We start from the raw sequence: 22084 nt of genomic DNA, 5'->3' as shown, positions 1-22084 counted from the left end.
CAAATAATTAGACGTAAGCTACCCCGCTTAAATGTAAATCGACCTCATATTTATAGGAGTAAACAACAACAAGCGTGATCTAACAATTCAATATTTTCATAATTAATTATAAAACTGAAATACGTATAAATATTCGATAATGGTTAGATATGCACAACTTGTTATGGGACCTGCTGGTAGTGGGAAGGTAAGACGATCAAGCACTTTGTAGCCTATTTCCTCTTTTCTAGTCACTGTTTATAAATTTCGGATAAATAGTTCGGATAATCGGTGTTTTTCGCACACAATCTAGTGTGGCTTTCCGACTTTCATAGAAATTTGTTCACTCTCTTCTCACCCCTGCAATCAGTATTAAAATCCAGATCGAAGCATGTGTTCGTTTTTTGTTGTGGGCACCATACTTGTGTACTCCTATAAATATGAGGTCGATTTACATCGGGGTAGCTTACGTCTAATTATTTGGACTACATACTTGTGGTATTTTGGGGGGCTGTAATTTAGTCTAGATTGGTCATTGTAGGCTCGGGTACTACTTAAATGTACCCCAGGTACTCTTAAGTATACTTACATGTACCCTGGGTACTGTAAATGTACTTTAACGTACCCGGGAATTTAAACGCTAAATCGGGCTTAATTGGTCATTGACAGCTCAGGTACTACTTACATGTACCCCGGGTACTCTTAAAGGGGCCTTTTCACAGATTTTGGCATGTATTGAAGTTTGTCTTTAAATGCTTTATATTGATAAATGTAAACATTGGATCTAAAATGCTCCAGGGAGTAATCTACCTGCGTGTCCCGCATCTATGATGCACAAATATCAAAATAGACACATAAATTTGAAATATGTGCGTCCACTCCGACGCATTGCTGAAACGAATCCGTTAACACATACGCGAATCACAATAAGTACGAAACATTTTGAGCATGAGTCAAAAGTGTAGCGATGAACGCTGAGTTTAACTGAACGAGGCTACAAGAATGCAACAAGTCTTTTTGTTGGCTATAGTCGAGCCACTGCTGTATGCGAACCAATTAAATCAACCTTTTAAATAGAGTGTGTTATGATATTTTCTGGAGTCCCTGAATGGAGGCCTGTTTTAACTTTTTGTGCAGAAATAATGCCGCCAAAAGATGTAAAAGCTGGACCCTAAACAAACCACTCTTATCTTTAATACCGGTAATGGCCGGTCAACGGATGTAAACAATAATACTATTAGTGAACCTGATTCTAACTCTAAAAAAAAAGCAGGTACTTGACAACGCAGTTGGTTTGATACATTTTCGTGGCTTCCTTATGTTGAAGACAACGACTTTATATGTTCTGTGATGTCTGTGAGCAGCATGGGGCAAAGAATGGTACATGTATGTGTAAAAAGTAAAAAAACAGAAATTTTCAGAGAACCACACTCTCTAGACACAGTAAGAGGTTACATTCATGTAACAAATTAAACATATGATACACTGTTATAGCTTATGTGGAGGCAAACATTTGTATTTTGTAACTGCTTTTGAGATTATTAAAGTTGTAATGCAAAATATAGTTATTGAGCTAGTGTCATTTTTTTCACTACTTGGTATCTTTCAAAATTTGTGACTCATTCATTTTCAAGGTGGACTCATTAATTTTGGCCTGGGACTCATTGGTCTAAAATATGCCAGTTCAGGGACCCAAAGGTAGTTAATTCTAGATTATTCCCTGAAGCTCCAGTAAAAAATCAAGAATACGGTTCAAAAAAAAAGAAAAAAGTATCCCTCAACAGGGCTCGAACCACTGACCCCTGGAGTCCTGGAATAAAAGTCTACCCACTTAGACCACTCTGCCATCATTGCTCATACAATGAAGAATGTATTTTATACTTTATATAAGCAATCCTCATAGTTTCACAAAATATAATGACAACAACATAACTCTTGGACTCCAAATTATTCAATTGTTTTGCGTTGCAACGCTTTATAATTTTCAGGTTTTTAAATCGTCAAAAGATGCATAAAATGGCTATTTTAGAGCATGGGAAATGTTCAGTATTACTGTTTCCTCATAAATATCATAACTAAAACCAAAATTTGCAAATCTGAAACAACTTTTTGTCAGTTTACCAAATCGAGAAAAGGCCCTTTTAAGTGTACTTACATGTATTCCGGGTACGGTAAATATACTTAAACATACAAGGGAATTTTAACGCTAAATCGGTCATTGTCGACTATTTTTTTAAATTAATTTTGTTCAAATGTATGTCAAATATTCTGTCAAATGGCCTCTAGATTATTGAAACTCATACTCAAAAAGCACGTTGATGCAGTTTCAAAAAAAAGAGAAGTTTGTTTAAGATAAACAATATCGTTTTACGGTTAGCGGAAGCGCGTTTTACAGTATCGGATTTTGGGAATTCAACTGGGTTACAGTCCAATATCCACCGGTTATGTTTAAGAATATTTACCGTACTGGGGATACATGTAAGTATACTTAAGAGTACCCGGGGTGCATGTAAGTATACTTAAGAGTACCCGGGGTGCATGTAAGTAGTACCCGAGCCAACAATGACCAATCAAGCATAATTAAGCCCCTTTGCCCCTAGCTAGAAGAACATAATTTTGCCCCTATCTAAAAGTATTATCCCCTGAAAAAAAGCATCAACTTAAATATTGTTCAGAGTTCTTGTGGCTCATAACACATACCATAGGAGTTATGAACAATATATGTGTGGCATAAATGATTATTTGTTTCTGTCAAAATTTACAAAAACACCAATACAAAGTTGTCTTGTAAGTGGAAATGAGCTTGCTTGGCTACCACAGGCGCACACTGCTTTACCAGAGATTTTACTTGTTATGGGCTGTATGAAAAGTGACATAAATTACAAGAAGTTTTCTCTGCAAGTTTTATGTAAATTGGATGAGAATTAAAATGTGAAAAGGACTTGTTTTTGATCCAACTATTTTTTCTGCAGTACAGCATTTTGACGCAACGAAACTTTGGCCCTCAGTCAGTCAGTAAACATATTCCATTATAAATCCTGTTATGCTTCTTAATGACATTAATACCCCAGTATTGAAAACTCGTTTATCTTATCTCAGAGATCTTGTGGCTCATAACACATACCATAGGAGCTATGAACAATATATGTGTGGCATTAATGATTATTTGTTTCTGTCAAAATTTACAAAAACAACATCACACAGAGTGTGTGCGCAATTAGTTTGCAAAAAGCAGCACATCTCTTTTGATAGTCATGTCATCATCTAAAGAGTGTGTTCACAATTAGTTGGCAAAAAGCAGCACACGCATATGCAGTGATTTTTTTTACCTGGGAGTCCTGGACTAACAAAAAACCTCTTGGGATGCAAAGTTTGTTATTACGTGGGTAACAAAAATGCATTGAAATTTTTATTAAAAAAAATATAGTTTAGTATTTGGACTTGTTCTTTCAATTCAGGAACTCTTAGATTTTCAAGGTTTCCAGTTCCAAGATTTGTAAAATTATCACTGCATATGCTTAAAACAGTACTTTGAATTACGGGTCATTATCCCAAATAAAATCCAAACTCCAAAGACACATTCATCACTATGACTAATTGCTTTGTAAACATAACTATCACCTATAAATTACGATAAACACGACAATTTCTTTTCGACCCATATGATAATATGATAACAAACTGTCAATACTTTAATCCAAACTACAAGAACAGCAATCATTAATATGGGAGATACTAATTAACACATGTTAATTGACAACGAACACAGGATGGTATGGCGTGGTTCGTCATGAAAGTTTAAAGCATCCCTTTAAAGTGGGTACCGTCTATTAAGTAATTGTTGAGAAGTGTAAATGTACCTCATGTGATGTCATAGAATCGGATTTATTATTTGTGAATATCGAAGGTTTAATTCAGTAATAAAAAAAACCTTCACAGACAGTGCCATCATCATCACAAATCTACTGTTATCAATTATTACATAAGAAAAAATAAAACAAATGGTGAGCAACTAATTACTTATTGTGAGTAAGTTGTGAAAACAATACCCCTTAACAATTTTATGCGGCAGCATTTTAATTTCAGTAAATGTATATTTCATGTCTTTTTATAAAACTTAAGTACACCATTTCTCTACAGACACATGATAGTATTTGCTGGTACAAGTTTTTTTGTATGCGTCTACAGCGTACATCAATCACTATACATGTATGCCTTGTAAAAATTGTGTTTAAATAAGAGTGCAAAATTGTTGCTGTCGTCTGTCAAGTTCAACGCATGCAATGCGTGAGTGTTTCAAAAGACCATGACTGTGCTGGAATTAAATATAGACTTGAAACATGTACTTATTAGAATATAAAACATATCTCAAAATTATTGATCCGTTTAAATTTTAGAATATCATATTACTTGTGTTCCTTTATATGAATCATTTTGTATGCAAATTATGTCATGTGGACTTTAAGATATACATGTTGTATTTTTTTTACAAGTTTTTGGTCTGACATTAAGATTTATATGAAATTTATAATTGATTGATGTCATTGATAAACTTATTGGTAGCATTAATGTCTGTATTCAAGAAGCTTGATTTCTGCATTTACGAAGCTTGAATTTTGCATTGCTTTTGCAAACAAGCAGTATTGCATTATAATAATGTATTTTTATGTCCCCCACCCACTATAGTGGGGGACATATTGTTTTTGCCCTGTCTGTCTGTTGGTCTGTTTGCTCCTACTTTAACATTTACAATAACTTTCAATCTGTAGCAACTTGATATTTGGTATGCATGTGTATCTCATGGAGCTGCACATTTTGAGTGGTGAAAGGTCTAGGTCATCCTTCAAGGTCAGAGGTCAAATATATGTGGCCAAAATCGCTCATTTTATGAATACTTTTGCAATATCTAAGATAGCATCTTGATATTTGGCATGCATGTGTATCTCATGGAGCCGCACATTTTGAGTGGTGAAAGGTCAAGGTTATCCTTCAAGGTCAAAGGTAAAAAAAATCAAAGCGGCGCAGAAGGGGACAGTGTTTTTGACAAACACATGCCACACATTTTGAGTTGTGAAAGCTCAAGGTCAAGGTCATCCTTCAAGGTCAAAGGTCAAAAAAAATAAAAAAATAAAAATTTCAAAGCGACGCAGAAGGGGACATAGTGTTTCTGACAAACACATTTCTTGATGTAATCATAATTGTGTACATATTCATCAACATTTTGTTAAAATATTGTTATGTTATGTATAATGATAATGTTATTGAATTTAATAATTGAGTAAAGCAATATAACTTTTAAAGACATTGTGTTATTCTAAGTCTACTTTAATCTAAAAAAATGAAGCACACTGAGTGACATACAAAGAATACAATTCATGAATGCTTATTTTTGCGCTTTAAAATTTACCCCAACATTTTAAGCTCACCTGATTGCTCAGGTGATCTTTTGTGACTGGTCTTTTTCCGTCGTCTGTCCGTCCACATTTGTTCTTAAACACTCTAGAGGCCACATTTATTGTCCGATCTTCATGAAACTTGGTCAGAAGCTTTGTCCGAATGAAATCTCAGTCGAGTTCGAAACTGGGTTGTGCCGGGTAAAAAACTAGGTCACTAGGTCATAAAAAAGAACAAACTTGTAAACACTGTAGAAGTCACATTTCATGCCCCATCTTCATGTAACTTTGTCAAAATGTTTGTCTAATGATATGTTGGTTGAGTTCAAAAGTGGTTCTGGTCCGTTGAAAAACATGGTCACCAGTTGGCGGGGCAGTTTTCCTTATTTGGCTATAGAGAAACCTTGTAAACACTCTAGAAGTCACATTTTTTGCCCAATCATCATGAAAGTTGGTCAAAACATTGGTTTTATTGATATCTCGAACGAGTTCCAAAATGGTCCAGATCGGTGAAAAAACATGGCCGCCAGTGGGCGGGGCATTTTTCTCTATATGTATATAGTGAAAACATGTGAACGCTGTAGAAGTCACATTTTTGGCCCAACTTTCATGAAATTTGGTCAGAACATTTGTTTCCTTGATACAAGAGTTGAACTTGAAAATGGTTACGGTCAGTTGAATAACATGGCTGCCAGGGGGGGGGGGGCAGTTTTCTTATATTTATAAAGTAAAAAAAGCTTGTAAACACTCTAGAAGTCACATTTTTCGCCCAATCATTATGAAACTTGGTGAAAAGATTGGTTTTATATATATCTCAGATGAGTTTGCAAATGGTCCTGATCGGTCATGGCTGCCAGGGGGGTGGGGCAGTTTTCCTTATGTGACTGGAGAGAAACCTTGTGATCAAACACTATAGAAGTCACATTTTTTGCCTTATTATCGTGAAATTTAGTCAATACATTGGTTTTATTGATTTCTCGGACAAGTTGGAAAATGGCTCAAATCGGTTAAACATTTTTTTTAGCTCACCTGATTGCTCAGGTGAGGTTTTAGGATTGGTCTTTGTCCACTGTCCGCCAGTCCACATTTGGTTTGTTAACACTCTAGCATTCACATTTCTCAAGCATTCTTTATCAAAGTTGCTGAAAGATCTCAGTCAAGTTTGATCATGAGCAAAATCACATAATTAATGCCATAATTATTGCCCTTATTGTTCCGTTCCGTGCCGTTAGCGTGAAAATGTTAAAGTTTTCGTACTACTCCAATTATTTTCATTGTCCCTTGACGTATTGCTTTCATATTTTGCATACTTGTTTACCAACATGACCTCAACCTATAAACAACAGCAGACAACTCTATCAAGCATTTTGTCATAATTATGGCCCCTTTTCCACTTAGAATATGCAGCAAATGTTAAAGTTTTCGTACTTCCCCATTTATTTTCATTGTCCCTTGACATATTTGCTTTCATATTTTGCATACTTGTTTACCAACATCACCCCAACTTATAAACAAGAGCAGACAACTCTTTCAATGATTTTGTCTTAATTATTGCCCCTTTTATACTTAGAATATGCATATTATTGATAAATCTATGTTAAAGTTTGCGTACTACCCCAAATATTTCCTATATCCTTTGACATATTGCTTTTATATGTTGAATACTTGTTTACCAATATGACCCCAACCTATTAACAAGAGCAGACAACTATCAAGCATTTTGTCATAATTATGGCCCCTTTTCCACTTAGAATATGCAGCAAATGTTAAAGTTTTCGCACTACCCCATTTATTTTCATTGTCCCTTGACATATTGCTTTCATATTTTGCATACTTGTTTACCATAATGACCCCAACCTATAAACAAGAGCAGACAACTGTATCAAGCATTTTTAAATAATTATTGCCCCTTTTATACTTAGAATATGCATATAATTGATAAATCTATGTTAAAGTTTGCGTACTACCCAGGGGTGGCGAAATCAAATGTCCGAGTTGCCCGAGTCGTACATTTGCTTGTCTGGGCAACTGATTTTTTTTAATTAAGTTGTCCGTGGACAACAAGTTTTTTAAAAGTCGGCTCCAGGTATACAAAAAAATACATTGTATTAAAGCCGTAATTAAGTTTTATAAAACGGATGTTGACATGCGATTACATTGTCAGTGCTATTTGCGGAGCAATCAAGCTAAAATACGGGCACTCTCCTGCGCAGTGATCTCCCCTATTCTATAAGAGACCAGGAGCATGCCGCATTTTAAACATTCGGCCCAACTGTTAGACAGTGTACAGACTGGTTTCTTTATTTTAATAATCAGAGGGAAATAAAAAGTATCAAAGTAAGATAATCAAAACACTGTCTACCTTGTTATTTAAGACGACTTTAATGGTGAAAATGGAACATTTAGTTTTTTTTAAGTCTTCAACAACAGAGCAGAAACCCCAAGCTTTGAGCAGTCAACCTCCCAAAAAAACTAAGAAAGATTATGATAAAAAATATGATCTAAGTAAACGCACCAGAACTTTTCAAGAAACTTGGCTCACAGATTTTCAATGGTTACCAGTTGATGATAATTTAATTGCTACCAGTAGCGGCGCAGAGCCTCAGTCTGATGAGGTCGACATATTGGACTAGTTTAATTTGTTAAGATTACGATGTACTTATGTTCAACACATGTTTTTATAACACTAGCTTTGCAAGATTAAAAAATTTAGAAAGTCTTTATATTGTTTATAATATACTGCTATAATGAATGTACTATTGAAATACAGCTATAAACAAAACTAGCAAATCATACTCATATTGGTAGATTCCACATTGTTTTACATTAATCAATAAATGCGTTTATAATTATATAAACATTAACAGAAAAGTGTAGTTCAGCAACGGACAAGTTAAATTTCCTAAATGGTTGTCCGTGGACAAGTATAGTTTTTTTAGATTTCGCCAACCCTGCTACCCCAAATATTTATGCCCCCCTTCGAAGAAGAGGGGGTATATTGCTTTGCTCATGTCGGTCTGTCGGTCGGTCTGTCGGTCCGTCCACCAGGTGGTTGTCAGATGATAACTCAAGAACGCTTGGGCCTAGGATCATGAAACTTCATAGGTTCATTGATCATGACTCGCAGATGACCCCTATTGATTTTGAGGTCACTAGGTCAAGGTCACGGTGACCCGAAATAGTAAAATGGTTTCTGGATGATAACTCAAGAACGCATACGCCTAGGATCATGAAACTTCATTCGTAGATTGATCATGACTCGCAGATGACCCCTATTGATTTTGCGGTCACTAGGTCAAAGGTCAAGGTCACAGTGACCCGAAATAGTAAAATGGAATTCGGATGATAACTCAAGAACGCATATGCCTAGGATCATGAAACTTCATAGGTAGATTGATCATGACTCGCAGATGACCCCTATTGATTTTGAGGTCACAAGGTCAAAGGTCGAGGTCACGGTGACCCGAAATAGTAAAATGATTTTTGGATGATATCTCAAGAACGCTTTTGCCTAGGATCATGACACTTCATAGGTACATTGATTGTGACTCGCAGATGACCCCTATTGATTTTCAGGTCACTAGGTCAAAGGTCAAGGTCACAGTGACAAAAAACGTTTTCACACAATGGCTGCCACTACAATGGACAGCCCATATGGGGGGCATGCATGTTTTACAAACAGCTCTTGTTCCTATATCCTTTGACATATTGCTTTTATATGTTGCATACTTGTTTACCAACATGACCCCAACCTATAAACAAGAGCAAACCACTGTATCAAGCATTTGACATAATTATGGCCCCTTTTACACTTAGATAATTGAACATTTTGCTTAAATTACCATAACTTCTTTATTTATAATCACATTTTATTATTACTTAGACAAAACAACACTTACCTGAATACCACAATGGATTTCACCCAAAAAATACCCCACGCCCCTATCTAGAATCCCTCCCCCCCCCACCCCCCCCCCCAATTTTTTTTTAAACATCCTCTAATGAATTACCACACCCCACATTATACACCCCTCTCACCCCCCTACCCCTCCCCTTTCCCCGAAATTCCCCCCCCCCCCCCAAAAAAAAAATAATAAAAAATTTAAATATTTTTTTCCTTTTTTTATTTTTGAAAGATCGTCTCATAAATTATTGAATATGAACAATTTCCCCATGATGGCTTACGTTATACTGTCAAGCACTTGAATAGTCGAGTGCGCTGTCCTCTGACAGCTCTTGTTCAATGGCTATTCAATTTTTTGTATAAGCAGTTTTATAAGACATCCATCTAATTGTGATCACAAGTCATGAGAATATTAATGATGATCAGTATTTGATGAATAAAAATAATACGATATATATATATAAATTAATTTAAGTGTCAGTCTTAAGAACCATTTTTTTGTTGCTTTAAATTTATACTGTCCCCTTACAAAATATGGCTCAGGAAAAAAAAAGATAAAACTTAAAGGCCAGTTTAAAGGCTCACTGATTTTGTGTGTCTGGGACTATCAGCAACAAAGCCAAAAATGAACTCTGAAAGTAAAATTCTGTAAAACCAGTAATGAAATGTCAATTCTTATTAATTATTGTTTAAAACCAATATTGAAATGTCAATTCTTATTAATTATTGTTTATTTTTCTATAAGGGTATCTATTTCAATTACCAGTAACTGGATATTTGTTATTTTAAGTAAATTAAAAATATTATAAATCTCCCCCCTTTTGAGGTATTTCGCTCAAAAATACCCCCTGGACTTGTTAAGAAGTGAGAATATGCATTAACACTGATCTGTGTGGGCTCTTTTCAAATCCCCCTTATTAATATGTTTGTGAGAAGGGAGGAATGGGGAGGGGAAGTTGATGATGCCTTATTGTTGAGTTTGAAAAAGCTCTGTTCAACTGTATTAACAATTGGGGACGGAGAGAGCAATCATAACTTTAGTTTTCCACTTCTTTATAATTGAAATGCTTGCAATACATGAACATTACCGTTATAAAGTATTTTATATTTAAAACGCTTATAAAGAACGCCTTTGCACACATATTCTTCAGTCCACATACTGCAGTAATATGGTAAAGCATGGAGAATCCATCAGGAGAATTGTGCATGTTGTCAACTTGGATCCAGCTGCAGAACACTTTGACTATCCAGTGCTAGTGGGTCAGTGTGATTATTGTTCTTGTTTAACCCATTTATGCCTAGTGGACTCACCCTTCCTTCTAAATTGGATCAATTTATTTCCAAAATTAGGGATGTCTAGTACAGTAGACTCTGCCAATACCGGACTCTCGGAATACCGGAACTCTCCCGATTCCGGACAGTCGGGCCAGTCCCGTATTTTCTCCTTCTATTTCTTTGTTAAAAAATGTTGAATAAACCGAACTCTCTGAAAACCGGAAACTGGACGGGTATCTCCGTAAATTTTGTCATTTTCAACGTAAAATACATTGAGTATACCAGACGGTCTAAATTCTCAAGATGCCCGAGGCGTGAAAATAACAATACCTAGTCGGCAAAGCGAGTGCGGTGTCACATTTTGCTCGCGCAATTATCGATATTCGGATTAAACAAACCATAAAGGTGTCAAGACGTTACCGCGCTATGGGATTCCGATTAAGTAATGTAAACAAACTGTGAATGTCTATAATAGACGTGCGATAACACCAAAAAGTGATTGACTCGATCGTTTTATTAATTATTTATTATCGCCTATGATAAACAATTTAATTAAGAAATTAATGCATGCCGTTGCGACGATCACTTTCTTGTGATCTTCTCAGGTATTTTAAAATATCTTATAGCCATGTTTTTAACGCTGAAATGGTTGTTTGTTTGTTTATCAGATAAACTGTTAGAAATATGACTGTTAAATATCCATCCATCTGTATTTGCTTTTAATCGATTAAAAAGACATTTTTTAAGAATGCAATTAACATCATCAGTACCTGCGTACAGTTATCACATGGTACATGTTAATGTATACGGTTTGTTTTATTTTTATGTGATTCTGTACACAATGAATACCGTGTATATTTCGGCAATATGAAAACTCTTGGTAAACCGGAACTCTCTGAAAACCGGACGATTTGGCCGGTCCCGAGACCGTCCGGTTTACAGAGAGTCTACTGTATATTTATTTCTATATGTAAAATATTTCTTACAGAAATTCCTTTAAGCAAACATCGCAGACCCTGATGAGACGCCGCATCATGCGGTGTCTCATCTGGGTCTACGCTGTTTGCCAAGGCCTTTTTTCTAGACGATAGGCATAAATGGGTTAAATATTATTCAGTGTATCAGTGTTGTGTAATATTTTTGTTATAATCTTGTTGCTTTACTTGTCAGTTAGTAGACATACACGTATCAGTATTATTTTGGAGGGCAAATTCTGAAGCATCAGTATTGGCACATTTTTTTGCTTTACTGGAACATTTCTCTAGGCCATTAGAGCATTACGTGTGCCATAAACTTCTTAGGTGGATATTGTTTATACTTTTTTTTGTCTGGAGCATGACCTTTAAACTTGAAAGCTACCAACCACATACTTAATAGTTAGATTGTTCTCTTTTTGGAGAAATATTTTGTTTGCAAGAACCATAATTTTGCTCCATATACATTTGGAATTATTGCTTTTGTTGAATATAATTATTTCTATTTGATGCATGTGTGGAGCATAATTCAAAGACATTTCAGTATGGAAGGTGTGCTTTGGGACATGATCCATTGTACTTCACATAATCTATCCAGCATCAGGCAACACATCTGCCCCATGGTGTTCTGGTTCCTATTTAGCATATTCATTGCTGCTACAGCAGATATTAAAAAATTGTTTACTAATCTCTTATTATTAAGTTTTACCTTATTTGAAACAATTCATTCTATAAAAATTGATTGAACATTATCTTGCAACTATACTCTTATATTTGTATGAATACATATCTATTAAATACATGTATCTAAGATAGCAGTGTACTTTTTCCAAAGAGAAAATAATTATAATCATAATAATGATATTTTGTGTTTGCATTATATTAGATGTCCGTGAGTTAATTCAAGTCGATGATGCTATGGAAGACGAATCTCTAAGGTTTGGACCAAATGGTGGACTGGTCTTTTGCATGGAGTAAGTTGTGTGTTTGTCTTTCAATAACTATTTTTGACATGATATCAGCAAAGAAGATACACCAATATTAGTCCTTATTGTTTCCTTCATAACTCTGACTTGATGAATTTATTTCTAAACAAATATGACCAAAGTATGTCTTCCCTGTTTGTTGATAACATTTTAAATATTTTCTGTCAGTACTTCAAATATTTTGAAGTCTTACTGACAAGATACTCATTTTTTTAAGGTATCTGTCACAAAACTTTGACTGGCTCCACGAACAACTTGATGACATTGAAGATGACTACATCCTTTTTGACTGCCCAGGTAAATACTGAATCAAGAAGAGCTTGTTAAAACTTTGTATTTAAAGTAATGCCCTCAAGATACAGTATTCTTCTATATTGTCACTTACTTACCTAACTAGAGAAACACTTAAAATGTAATTAAATGATTTCCTGAAAGAACATGTTTATCTTGCTTGTACATGTACGATGAAGACAAAATTGGTGAAAAGAAACCATATATTGTTTTCAAATAACATGAAGAAAGTTTGAATTTCTGTCTGAGCTTTCCTATCATATCTTGGACCCCTTCTCAGTTTTGTTGATTACTTATTTCCCTAGATTAAAAAAGCCCTTTCTGTGATGCCTCCACAAGTCAAACATTAACCTTATTCCTCTACCACAACAAGGCACCTATGCTGTAGGCCAGATTGAGCTCTACACCTGTATCTCTTTACCTCAACAAGTCTATTTTGTAGCCTAACTTGAGCTGTACACCTGTATCTCTCTACCACAACAAGCCTATTTCTTAGGCCAGATTGATCTCTATACCTCTATCTCTCTACAACAACAAACCTATGTTGTAGGCCAGATTGAGCTCTTCATCTGTATCTCTACCACAACAAGCCTATTTTGTAGGCCAGAATGAGCTATACACCTGTATCTCTCTACCACAACAAACCTATGTTGTAGGCCAGAATGAGCTATACACCTGTATCTCTCTACCACAACAAACCTATGTTGTAGGCCAGATTGAGCTTTACACCTGTATCTCTCTACCACACCAAGCATTTTTTGTAGGCCAGAATAAGCTCTGCACCTGTAGCTCTCTACCACAACAAGCCCATGTTGTAGGCCAGATTGAGCTCTTCATCTGTATCTCTACCACAACAAGCCTATTTCGTAGACAAGAATGAGCTCTACACCTGTATCTCTCTACCACAAGCCCATGTTGTAGGCCAGATTGAGCTTGAAACCTGTATCTCTTTACCACTATAAGCTTTTTTGTAGGCCAGATTGAGCTCTTCATCTATATCTCTACCACAACAAGCCTATTTTGTAGGCCAGAATGAGCTATACACCTGTATCTCTCTACCACAACAAACCTATGTTGTAGGCCAGATTGAGCTTTACACCTGTATCTCTCTACCACACCAAGCATTTTTTGTAGGCCAGAAAAAGCTCTACACCTGTAGCTCTCTACCACAACAGGCCTATGTTGTAGGCCAGATTGAGCTCTTCATCTGTATCTCTACCACAACAAGCCTATTTTGTAGACAAGAATGAGCTCTACACCTGTATCTCTCTACCACAAGCCCATGTTGTAGGCCAGATTGAGCTTTACACCTGTATCTCTCTACCACAATAAGCCTTTTTGTAGACCCGATTGAGCTCTACACGTGTAGCTCTCTACCACAACAGGCCTATGTTGTAGGCCAGATTGAGCTCTTCATCTGTATCTCTTCCACAACAATCCTATTTGGTAGACAAGAATGAGCTCTACACCTGTATCTCTCTTCCAAAAGTCCATGTTGTAGGCCAGATTGAGCTTTACACCTGTAGCTCTCTACCACAGCAAGCCTATTTCATCGGCCAGAATGAGTTCTACACCTGTATTTCTCTACCAAGGTGTATTTCTCTGCCACAACACACCTATTTCATAGGCCAGAATGAGCTCTACACTTGTATTTCTTTACCACAACACACCTATTTCATAGGCCAGAATGAGCTCAACACCTGTATTTCTCTACCAAGGTGTATTTCTCTACCACAACACACCTATTTCATAGGCCAGAATGAGCTCTACACCTGTATTTCTCTACCACGATACACCTATTTCATATGCCAGAATGAGCTCTACACCTATATTTCTCTACCACAGGACACCTATTTCATAGGCCAGAATGAGCTCTACACCTGTATTTCTCTACCACAATACACATATTTCATCAGCCAAAATGAGCTCTACACCTGTATTTCTCTACCACAACACACCTATTTCTTAGGCCGGAATGAGCTCAACACCTGTATTTCTCTAACACAAGCCTATTTTGTAGGTCAGAATGAGCTCTACACTTGTATCTCTATACCACAACAAGCCTAGTTCTAAGGCCAGAATAAGCTCTACACCTGTATCTCTCTACCATAACAAGTCTATTTTGTAGCTTAGATTGAGCTCTTCACCTGTAACTCTCTACCATAACAAGCCTTTTTTGTAGGCCAGATTAAGCTCTACACTTTTATCTCTCTACCACAACACGCCTTTTTCATAGGCCAGATTGAGCTCTACACTTTTATCTCTCTACCACAACACGCCTTTTTCATAGGCCAGATTGAGCTCTACACCTGTATCTCTCTACCACAACAAGCCTATTTCTAAGGCCAGAATAAGCTGTACATTTGTATCTCTCTACCACAACAAGCCTATTTTGTAGGCCAGATTGAGCTCTACACCTGTAACTCTCTACCATAACAAACCTATTTCTTAGGCCAGAATAAGCTCTACATTTGTTACTCTCTACCACAACAAGCCTATTTTGTAGGCCAGATTGAGCTCTACATCTGTAAATCTCTACCACAACAAGCCTATTTTGTAGGCCAGATTGAGCTCTACACCCATATCCCAGTGATGAAACAGCTGGTGGAGGCACTGCAGAAGTGGAACTTTAACGTGTGTAGCGTGTACCTGATTGACTCACAGTTCCTCATCGAGGCCTCCAAGTTTGTGTCTGGCGTGTTGACAGCTCTCTCCACCATGGTGAATCTTGAGACGGCACATGTGAATGTGATGACCAAGCTGGACCTTCTAAGCAAGAAGGACAAGAAACAGTTAGACAGGTGGCTACAAACATATACACTATATACAGGGATCATATTTTCCCGCAACATCAATCGGTCTGGATATAAATGGGGGAAAAAGTATCCGAAAGTTTATGTCCGAAATCATGACAAATTACGTTAAAATATATACCATTGATTTTGCCATTCATGAAGGTGGTATAATAAATGTACAAGTAAAATTCCCTTAGACATTTTTTTAAAGAGAACGAGTTTTCTCAACTGAATTTATCATTTGGTATTTCATTGTTGTTTCGTGTGCTGTTTTATCAGACTTTTTTCATTGTTGTCAAAATGATTAATCTGTGTAAGTCTATACCGATGTTTTAAATTGTTGTCGACTCGATAATAGCTTACAAACATGCACTGAACCAAACAAATGTCTGTGCGTAGGTTGGCTACTGACAATTACAAACCAAATAATTAAGAAATAGTTTGTTGTCAAATACTGTAAAACCATTAAATTTTGTGTAGTACGAATTTTCGTGGATTTCGTTGGTCCACTGAACCACGAATTCAAGTACCAACAATTATAATCCGAAATCGGACATTTCGGAATGTCATGTCGGGCAATCGTGCTATAGTAGGAGAACGTGTCTGAACTGTTCATTTTTTCAACCATTTTGAAAAAGACCTTGTTTGATTGAGCTATGCTAGTTAATACCATATGTTGTTTTCTTGTGTTTGGGTAATAATACTTTTTAAATCAAGCACAGTATTAAAACTTACATCAACGATTGTTCTCTTTTACGTGACATTGTCAAATTAACAGTTTGCAGATGTATCACATATGTCAATTAGTGCCAATTAAAGTTAAAAGAGACAACGGTTTTCACACGTTATTTTGGCGACCTTATTACTCAATTTTTACTACTATGTGATCGATTGCCCTGAGAATTGCAAATATTGTCAAACAACATTGATGGCAATAAGCGAGCGGGGACAAACAAGTGCGCCACTTTATCGCTCTTATTGACAATTATCTGCAACACTTCCATGGTTCAGTGCACATTAACCTCGAGTCTTGCTGTCAACACAGATTAGCAGATTATGCTTCGTTATTACCCTTGTTGTTTTAATGAAAGTTAAATTATTATGACGGTCAGTCTTCCCAAAAAATTTGAAATCCACGAAATTACGTGTCAACGAATTACTAGTAGTTGTTTTTTATTAAACCACGAAATTTCATACCGACGAATTTCTATACGTTTACAGTAACCCACGGCAAATAGTTTATATGCATAGGGATTTAATCACGAGAGCGAAGCATTTGAAACCACGCATCTAATTTTCTGGTCGTGAGTTATTCAACAACAAAGTATAAAGTACACGAATTATTTCGATTCTAACACGGTTTTACCAAAGATTTATACAATGTATATTTTTTTTCTTGTGTACGATTTTATGTGAAGTTCCGCCCATAAAAATAACTTTCGGCTGTTCTGTCGATCAGATCCGCGACTTTCATTCATAATTATATTACCGGATTATTACGCTGGTGGAAAATGTATCGGCATGTTTTGTTTAGTTACAGCGCGTGCTTTCAGACGCGTATTTTCGGATGCGTCTTTAATCCGCTGTTCACAAGTTTTTAGCTCATCTATTTTTTGAAAAAAAATTATGAGCTATTGTCATCACCTTGGCGTCTGCGTCGGCGTCGGCGTTGGCGTCCGGTTAAGTTTTGCGTTTAGGTCCACTTTTCTCAGAAAGTATCAATGCTATTGCATTCAAACTTGGTACACTTACTAACTATCATGAGGGGACTGGGCAGGCAAAGTTAGATAACTCTGGCGTGCATTTTGACTGAATTATGTGCCCTTTTTATACTTAGAAAATTGAAAATTTTGGTTAAGTTTTGCGTTTAGGTCCACTTTTTTCAGAAGGTATCAAAGCTATTGCATTCAAATTTGGTACACTTACTTACTATCATGAGGGGACTGGGCAGGCAAAGTTAGATAACTCTGGCGTGCATTTTGACAGAATTATGTGCCCTTTTTAACTAGGTTTTCCGAAGGAAAAAAACTGGTTATTAGATTGGCGAATGCGGGCGGGCTGGCTGGCTGGCTGGCTGGCGGGCTGGCTGGCTGGCTGGCGGGCGGGCGGAACAAGCTTGTCCGGGCCATAACTATGTCGTTCATTGTCAGATTTTAAAATCATTTGGCACATTTGTTCACCATCATTGGACGGTGTGTCGCGCGAAATAATTACGTCGATATCTCCAAGGTCAAGGTCACACTTTGAGTTCAAAGGTCAAAAATGGCCATAAATGAGCTTGTCCTGGCCATAACTATGTCATTCATTGTGAGATTTTAAAATCATTTGGCACATTTGTTCACCATCATGGGACGGTGTGTCGCATGAAAGAATCACGTCAATATCTCCAATGTCAAGGTCGCCACGACTAAAAATAGATTTTTTTAAAAAACAAACTTACAAAGGGGGTTAATTTTGTATGTTCATTTCAAAAGTTCAGTTTGAGTTTTCTCCCTTTATCAGATTTTTTTTTCACAATGAAAACCTGGTTTTGTGACAATTTTGTCCCTTGTTATACTTAGAAAATTGAAAATTTTGGTTAAGTTTTGTGTTTAGGTCCATTTTATTCCTTAAGTATCAAAGCTATTGCTTTCATACTTGCAACACTTACTAACTATCATAAGGGGACTGTGCAGGCAAAGTAATGTAACTCTGACTGGCATTTTGACAGAATTATGTGCCCTTTTTATACTTAGAAAATTGAAAATTTGGTTATGTTTTGTGTTTAGGTCCACTTTATTCCTACAGTATCAAAGCTATTGCTTTCATACTTGCAACACTTATTAACTATCGTAAGGGGACTGTGCAGGCAAAGTTATGTAACTCTGACTGGCATTTGGACGGAATTATGGGCCCTTTATACTTAGAAAATTGAAAGTTTGGTTAAGTTTTGTGTTTTGGTCCACTTTACCCCTAAAGTATCATAGATATTGCTTTCATACTTGGAACACTCGCAAACTATCATAAGGGTACAGTAAAAGGACAAGTTGCATAACTCTGGATGTCATTTTTTAGGAATTATGGCCCTTTTTTGACTTAGTAACTTTGAATATATGGTTAAATTTTGTGTTTCGATCCACTTTCCTTCTTAAGTATCAAGGCTATTGCTTTCAAACTTCAAATACTTTCATGCTATCATGAGGTTACTGTACCTGGCAAGTTGAATTTTACCTTGACCTTTGAATGACCTTGACTCTCAAGGTCAAATTATTAAATTTTGCTAAAATTGCCATTACTTCTTTATTTATGATTAGATTTGATTGATACTTTGACAAAACTACTCTTACCTGACATACCACAATAGACTCCACCCAAACCATCCCCCGTGCCCCCCCCCTCCTCCCCCCTCCCTGAATCCCCCCCCCCTATTTTTTTTTTTTTTTTTTTTTTTTTTTTAAGATCATCTCACAAATGACCACCACACCCTCACACTATACCCCCCCACCCCACCCCTCCCCATTTTTTTTTTTTAACGGTTTTTAAAAAACAAAACTATTTATTTTGATTATTTTATGCTTGAAATACCGTCCAACCATTGCACCCAAGAATCCCCCACCCCCACCCCCCCCCTCCCCCCACCCGAATCCCCCCCCCCTAATTTTTTTTTTTTTAAGATCATCTCACAAATTACCACCACACCCACACACTATACCCCCCCCACTCACCCCCCCCCCCCCCCCCCCCCCCCATTTTTTTTTTTGATATGGTTAAAAACACAAATATTTATTTTTATTATTTTATGTTTGAAATACCGTCCAGCCATCGCACCCAAGAATCCCCATCCCCACCCACCCCCCCACTAACCCCCCCCCCCCCCCCCCCCCCCCCCCCCCCCCCCCCCCGAATTTTTTTTTTCCTTTCTTCGCATTTTTGGAAGATAATGTAATAAATGTCCACACCCCCACACAATGCACCCCTCTTCACTCCACCCCTCCCTCCTTTGTGATTGAAAATGAGAGTCCCTTCACCTTTAAAAAGAAAATAGATGAGCGGTCTGCACCCGCAAGGCGGTGCTCTTGTTTATTATTGGTCTGACATGCAATAAACCAGTCCTGACCGGTTTAGAGACTGCAGCGAATGGTTTATCACACCTAATCGAGATAAGAATGTCATTAGGGTGTGTTTGCATGTACACTGTGTAATCGATTTCATGACATGGGAATTTTAGCAAACAGAATCGGACCGACTGTTTGGGATTTTCAAACGGTCTTTCATAACCCAATTGGTCCAGGACAAAACCGAAAAAAATATGATCCCTGACTATATATGCTTCTTGGCAAAATAACATACAATTATGAAGATTTTCTTGCATTATATTGCATGTTTTGTTTATATCTTTATATTTATTAGGGTAAAAGCAGTTAATCTGTTGGTCACTCTCATTGACTATGTCTTACTCTCTGATTGGCTTTTAGTGTTTAAGCAATAACAACATAATTTTATTCAATTACTTAAATTGGAATGGAAACAAGAGATGTGTTTGTGAGAAACACAATTCCCCCTACTGCACCACTTTGAAGCCATTTATTTGAACTTGAATGATGACCTTGACCTTTCACCACTCAAAATGTGCAGCTCAGTGAGATACACATTCATGCCAAATATCCAGTTACTATCTTCAATATTGCAAAAGTTATGGGCAAGGTTAAAGTTTTCGGACGGACAGACTGACTGACAGACAGACGGATAGACTGATGGACAGTTTAACTGCTACTGAGTATATGCCACCCTACCGGGGGCATAAAAACAAGGAATCAAGTTGGACATTGTATTGAATGACTTAACAATGATTGAGCTGTAGGACCCTAAATAAATAGATTAAGGTGTTTTCTTATGCCGTGACATGTATTTTAGTGGAAGAAATAAAAAGGCAGCTGGTATTCCCTAAAATTTGATACAGTTTTAACCCAGACTTAATATAGATTTTTGGTATTTTACACAGTGAAATCTAGATATTTATATTTCATTCCTTTTGAGATGTGTTTTTGTTTGCCAGAAGACTTTGAATCATTTCAGAAGAAAATGGACTGAAACTAAAGGCAATTTAAAAGTTCAGCACACACTGATTTTACATGGGAAGTTAAGCACACACTTTCATGTTACCTGGGACTTATAGCACAAATTACCTTCATGGAAAGTTCCATAATTAAAGAGAAGTGAAGCAAACATCATGTTAAATGAGAATTTAAGCACAGGCTATCATGTTAAATGAGAACTGTTATAATTCAATCATCATGTCAATAAGTCTTCTCCCTCTCACAGGTACCTGGAGCCGACCATGCAGGGCTTGTTGTATGACGAGTTTGAGGATGACAAATTTAGTAAGAAGTTTAAGAAACTGAATGCTGCCATCGCAGCTATGGTAACATACATTTGAATGATATTGATTTTGCTGTTTTGTAAATATGACATTATCAGTTCAAAACAAATGAAATATGTTTTGACATTGTTTGCAATTAACATCCACAAAACAGGAAAAGATTAAATGTAAATAAGTCAGCTACTATGTTAAAGAATTATGACATCCTGTCTTAGCCTTTAGATATTTTTATACAATAATAGCAACATTACACCTGTTTGGGCCACTAGAAATAATAACTTCATTTTTTTTCATATGGCTACAAATGTCTTCAACATTTTTTATGCCCCCCTTCGAAGAAGAGGGGGTATATTGTTTTTGCAAATGTCGGTCCGTCCGTCCGAATATCCGTATGTCTGTCCACCAGATGGTTTCCGGATGATAACTCAAGAACGCTTAGGCCTAGGATCATGAAACTTCATAGGTACATTGATCATGACTCGCAGATGACCCCTATTGATTTTGAGGTCACTAGGTCAAAGGTCAAGGTCACGGTGACCCGAAATAGTAAAATGGTTTCCGGATGATAACTCAAGAACGCTTATGCCTAGGATCATGAAACTAAATAGGTACATTGATCATGACTCGCAGATGACCCCTATTGATTTTCAGGTCACTAGGTCAAAGGTCTAGGTCACGGTTACCTGAAATAGTAAAATGGTTTACGGATGATAACTCAAGAACGCTTATGCATAGGATCATGAAACTTCATAGGTACATTGATCATGACTCGAAGATGACCCCTATTGATTTTCAGGTCACTAGGTCAAAGGTCAAGGTCATGGTGATCCGAAACAGTAAAATGGTTTCCGGATGATAACTCAAGAACGCTTATGCCTAGGATCATGAAACTTCATAGGTACATTGACCATGACTTGCAGATGACCCCTATTGATTTTCAGGTCACTAGATCAGAGGTCAAGGTCAGGGGGACCCGAAATAGTAAAATGGTTTCTAGATGATAACTCATGAACGCTTACGCCTAGGATCATGAAACTTCATAGGAACATTGATCATGACTCGCAGATGACCCCTATTTATTTTCAGGTCACTAGGTCAAAGGTCAAGGTCACAGTGACTCAACTAAGA

General features: G+C 36.8%; 1 protein-coding gene across 3 annotated transcripts in view; it reads left to right on the top strand.

Moving 5' to 3' along the window:
* The first annotated feature begins 58 nt into the window (after window positions 1-58).
* LOC127842069 (GPN-loop GTPase 3-like) overlaps window positions 59-22084 on the top strand; it is a 29050-nt gene continuing 7024 nt past the window's right edge. The window contains exons 1-6 of one of the 3 annotated variants that reach the window (XM_052371397.1): window positions 59-187; window positions 10428-10536; window positions 12412-12499; window positions 12729-12808; window positions 15363-15603; window positions 20899-20998. In XM_052371397.1, coding sequence (XP_052227357.1) covers window positions 140-187; window positions 10428-10536; window positions 12412-12499; window positions 12729-12808; window positions 15363-15603; window positions 20899-20998 — 666 coding nt within the window. In that variant the 5' untranslated portion in view covers window positions 59-139. Of the gene's footprint in view, window positions 188-10427; window positions 10537-12411; window positions 12500-12728; window positions 12809-15308; window positions 15604-20898; window positions 20999-22084 lie in introns of all 3 variants that reach the window. The other 2 variants (XM_052371390.1, XM_052371405.1) reach the window with 2 other exon arrangements.

This window comes from Dreissena polymorpha, chromosome 1 (assembly GCF_020536995.1).
Source record: "Dreissena polymorpha isolate Duluth1 chromosome 1, UMN_Dpol_1.0, whole genome shotgun sequence".
Taxonomy (NCBI): Eukaryota; Metazoa; Mollusca; class Bivalvia; order Myida; family Dreissenidae; genus Dreissena; species Dreissena polymorpha.
The sequence above is the reverse complement of the archived record's forward strand: the minus strand, read 5'-3'. Positions and strand labels throughout refer to the sequence as shown.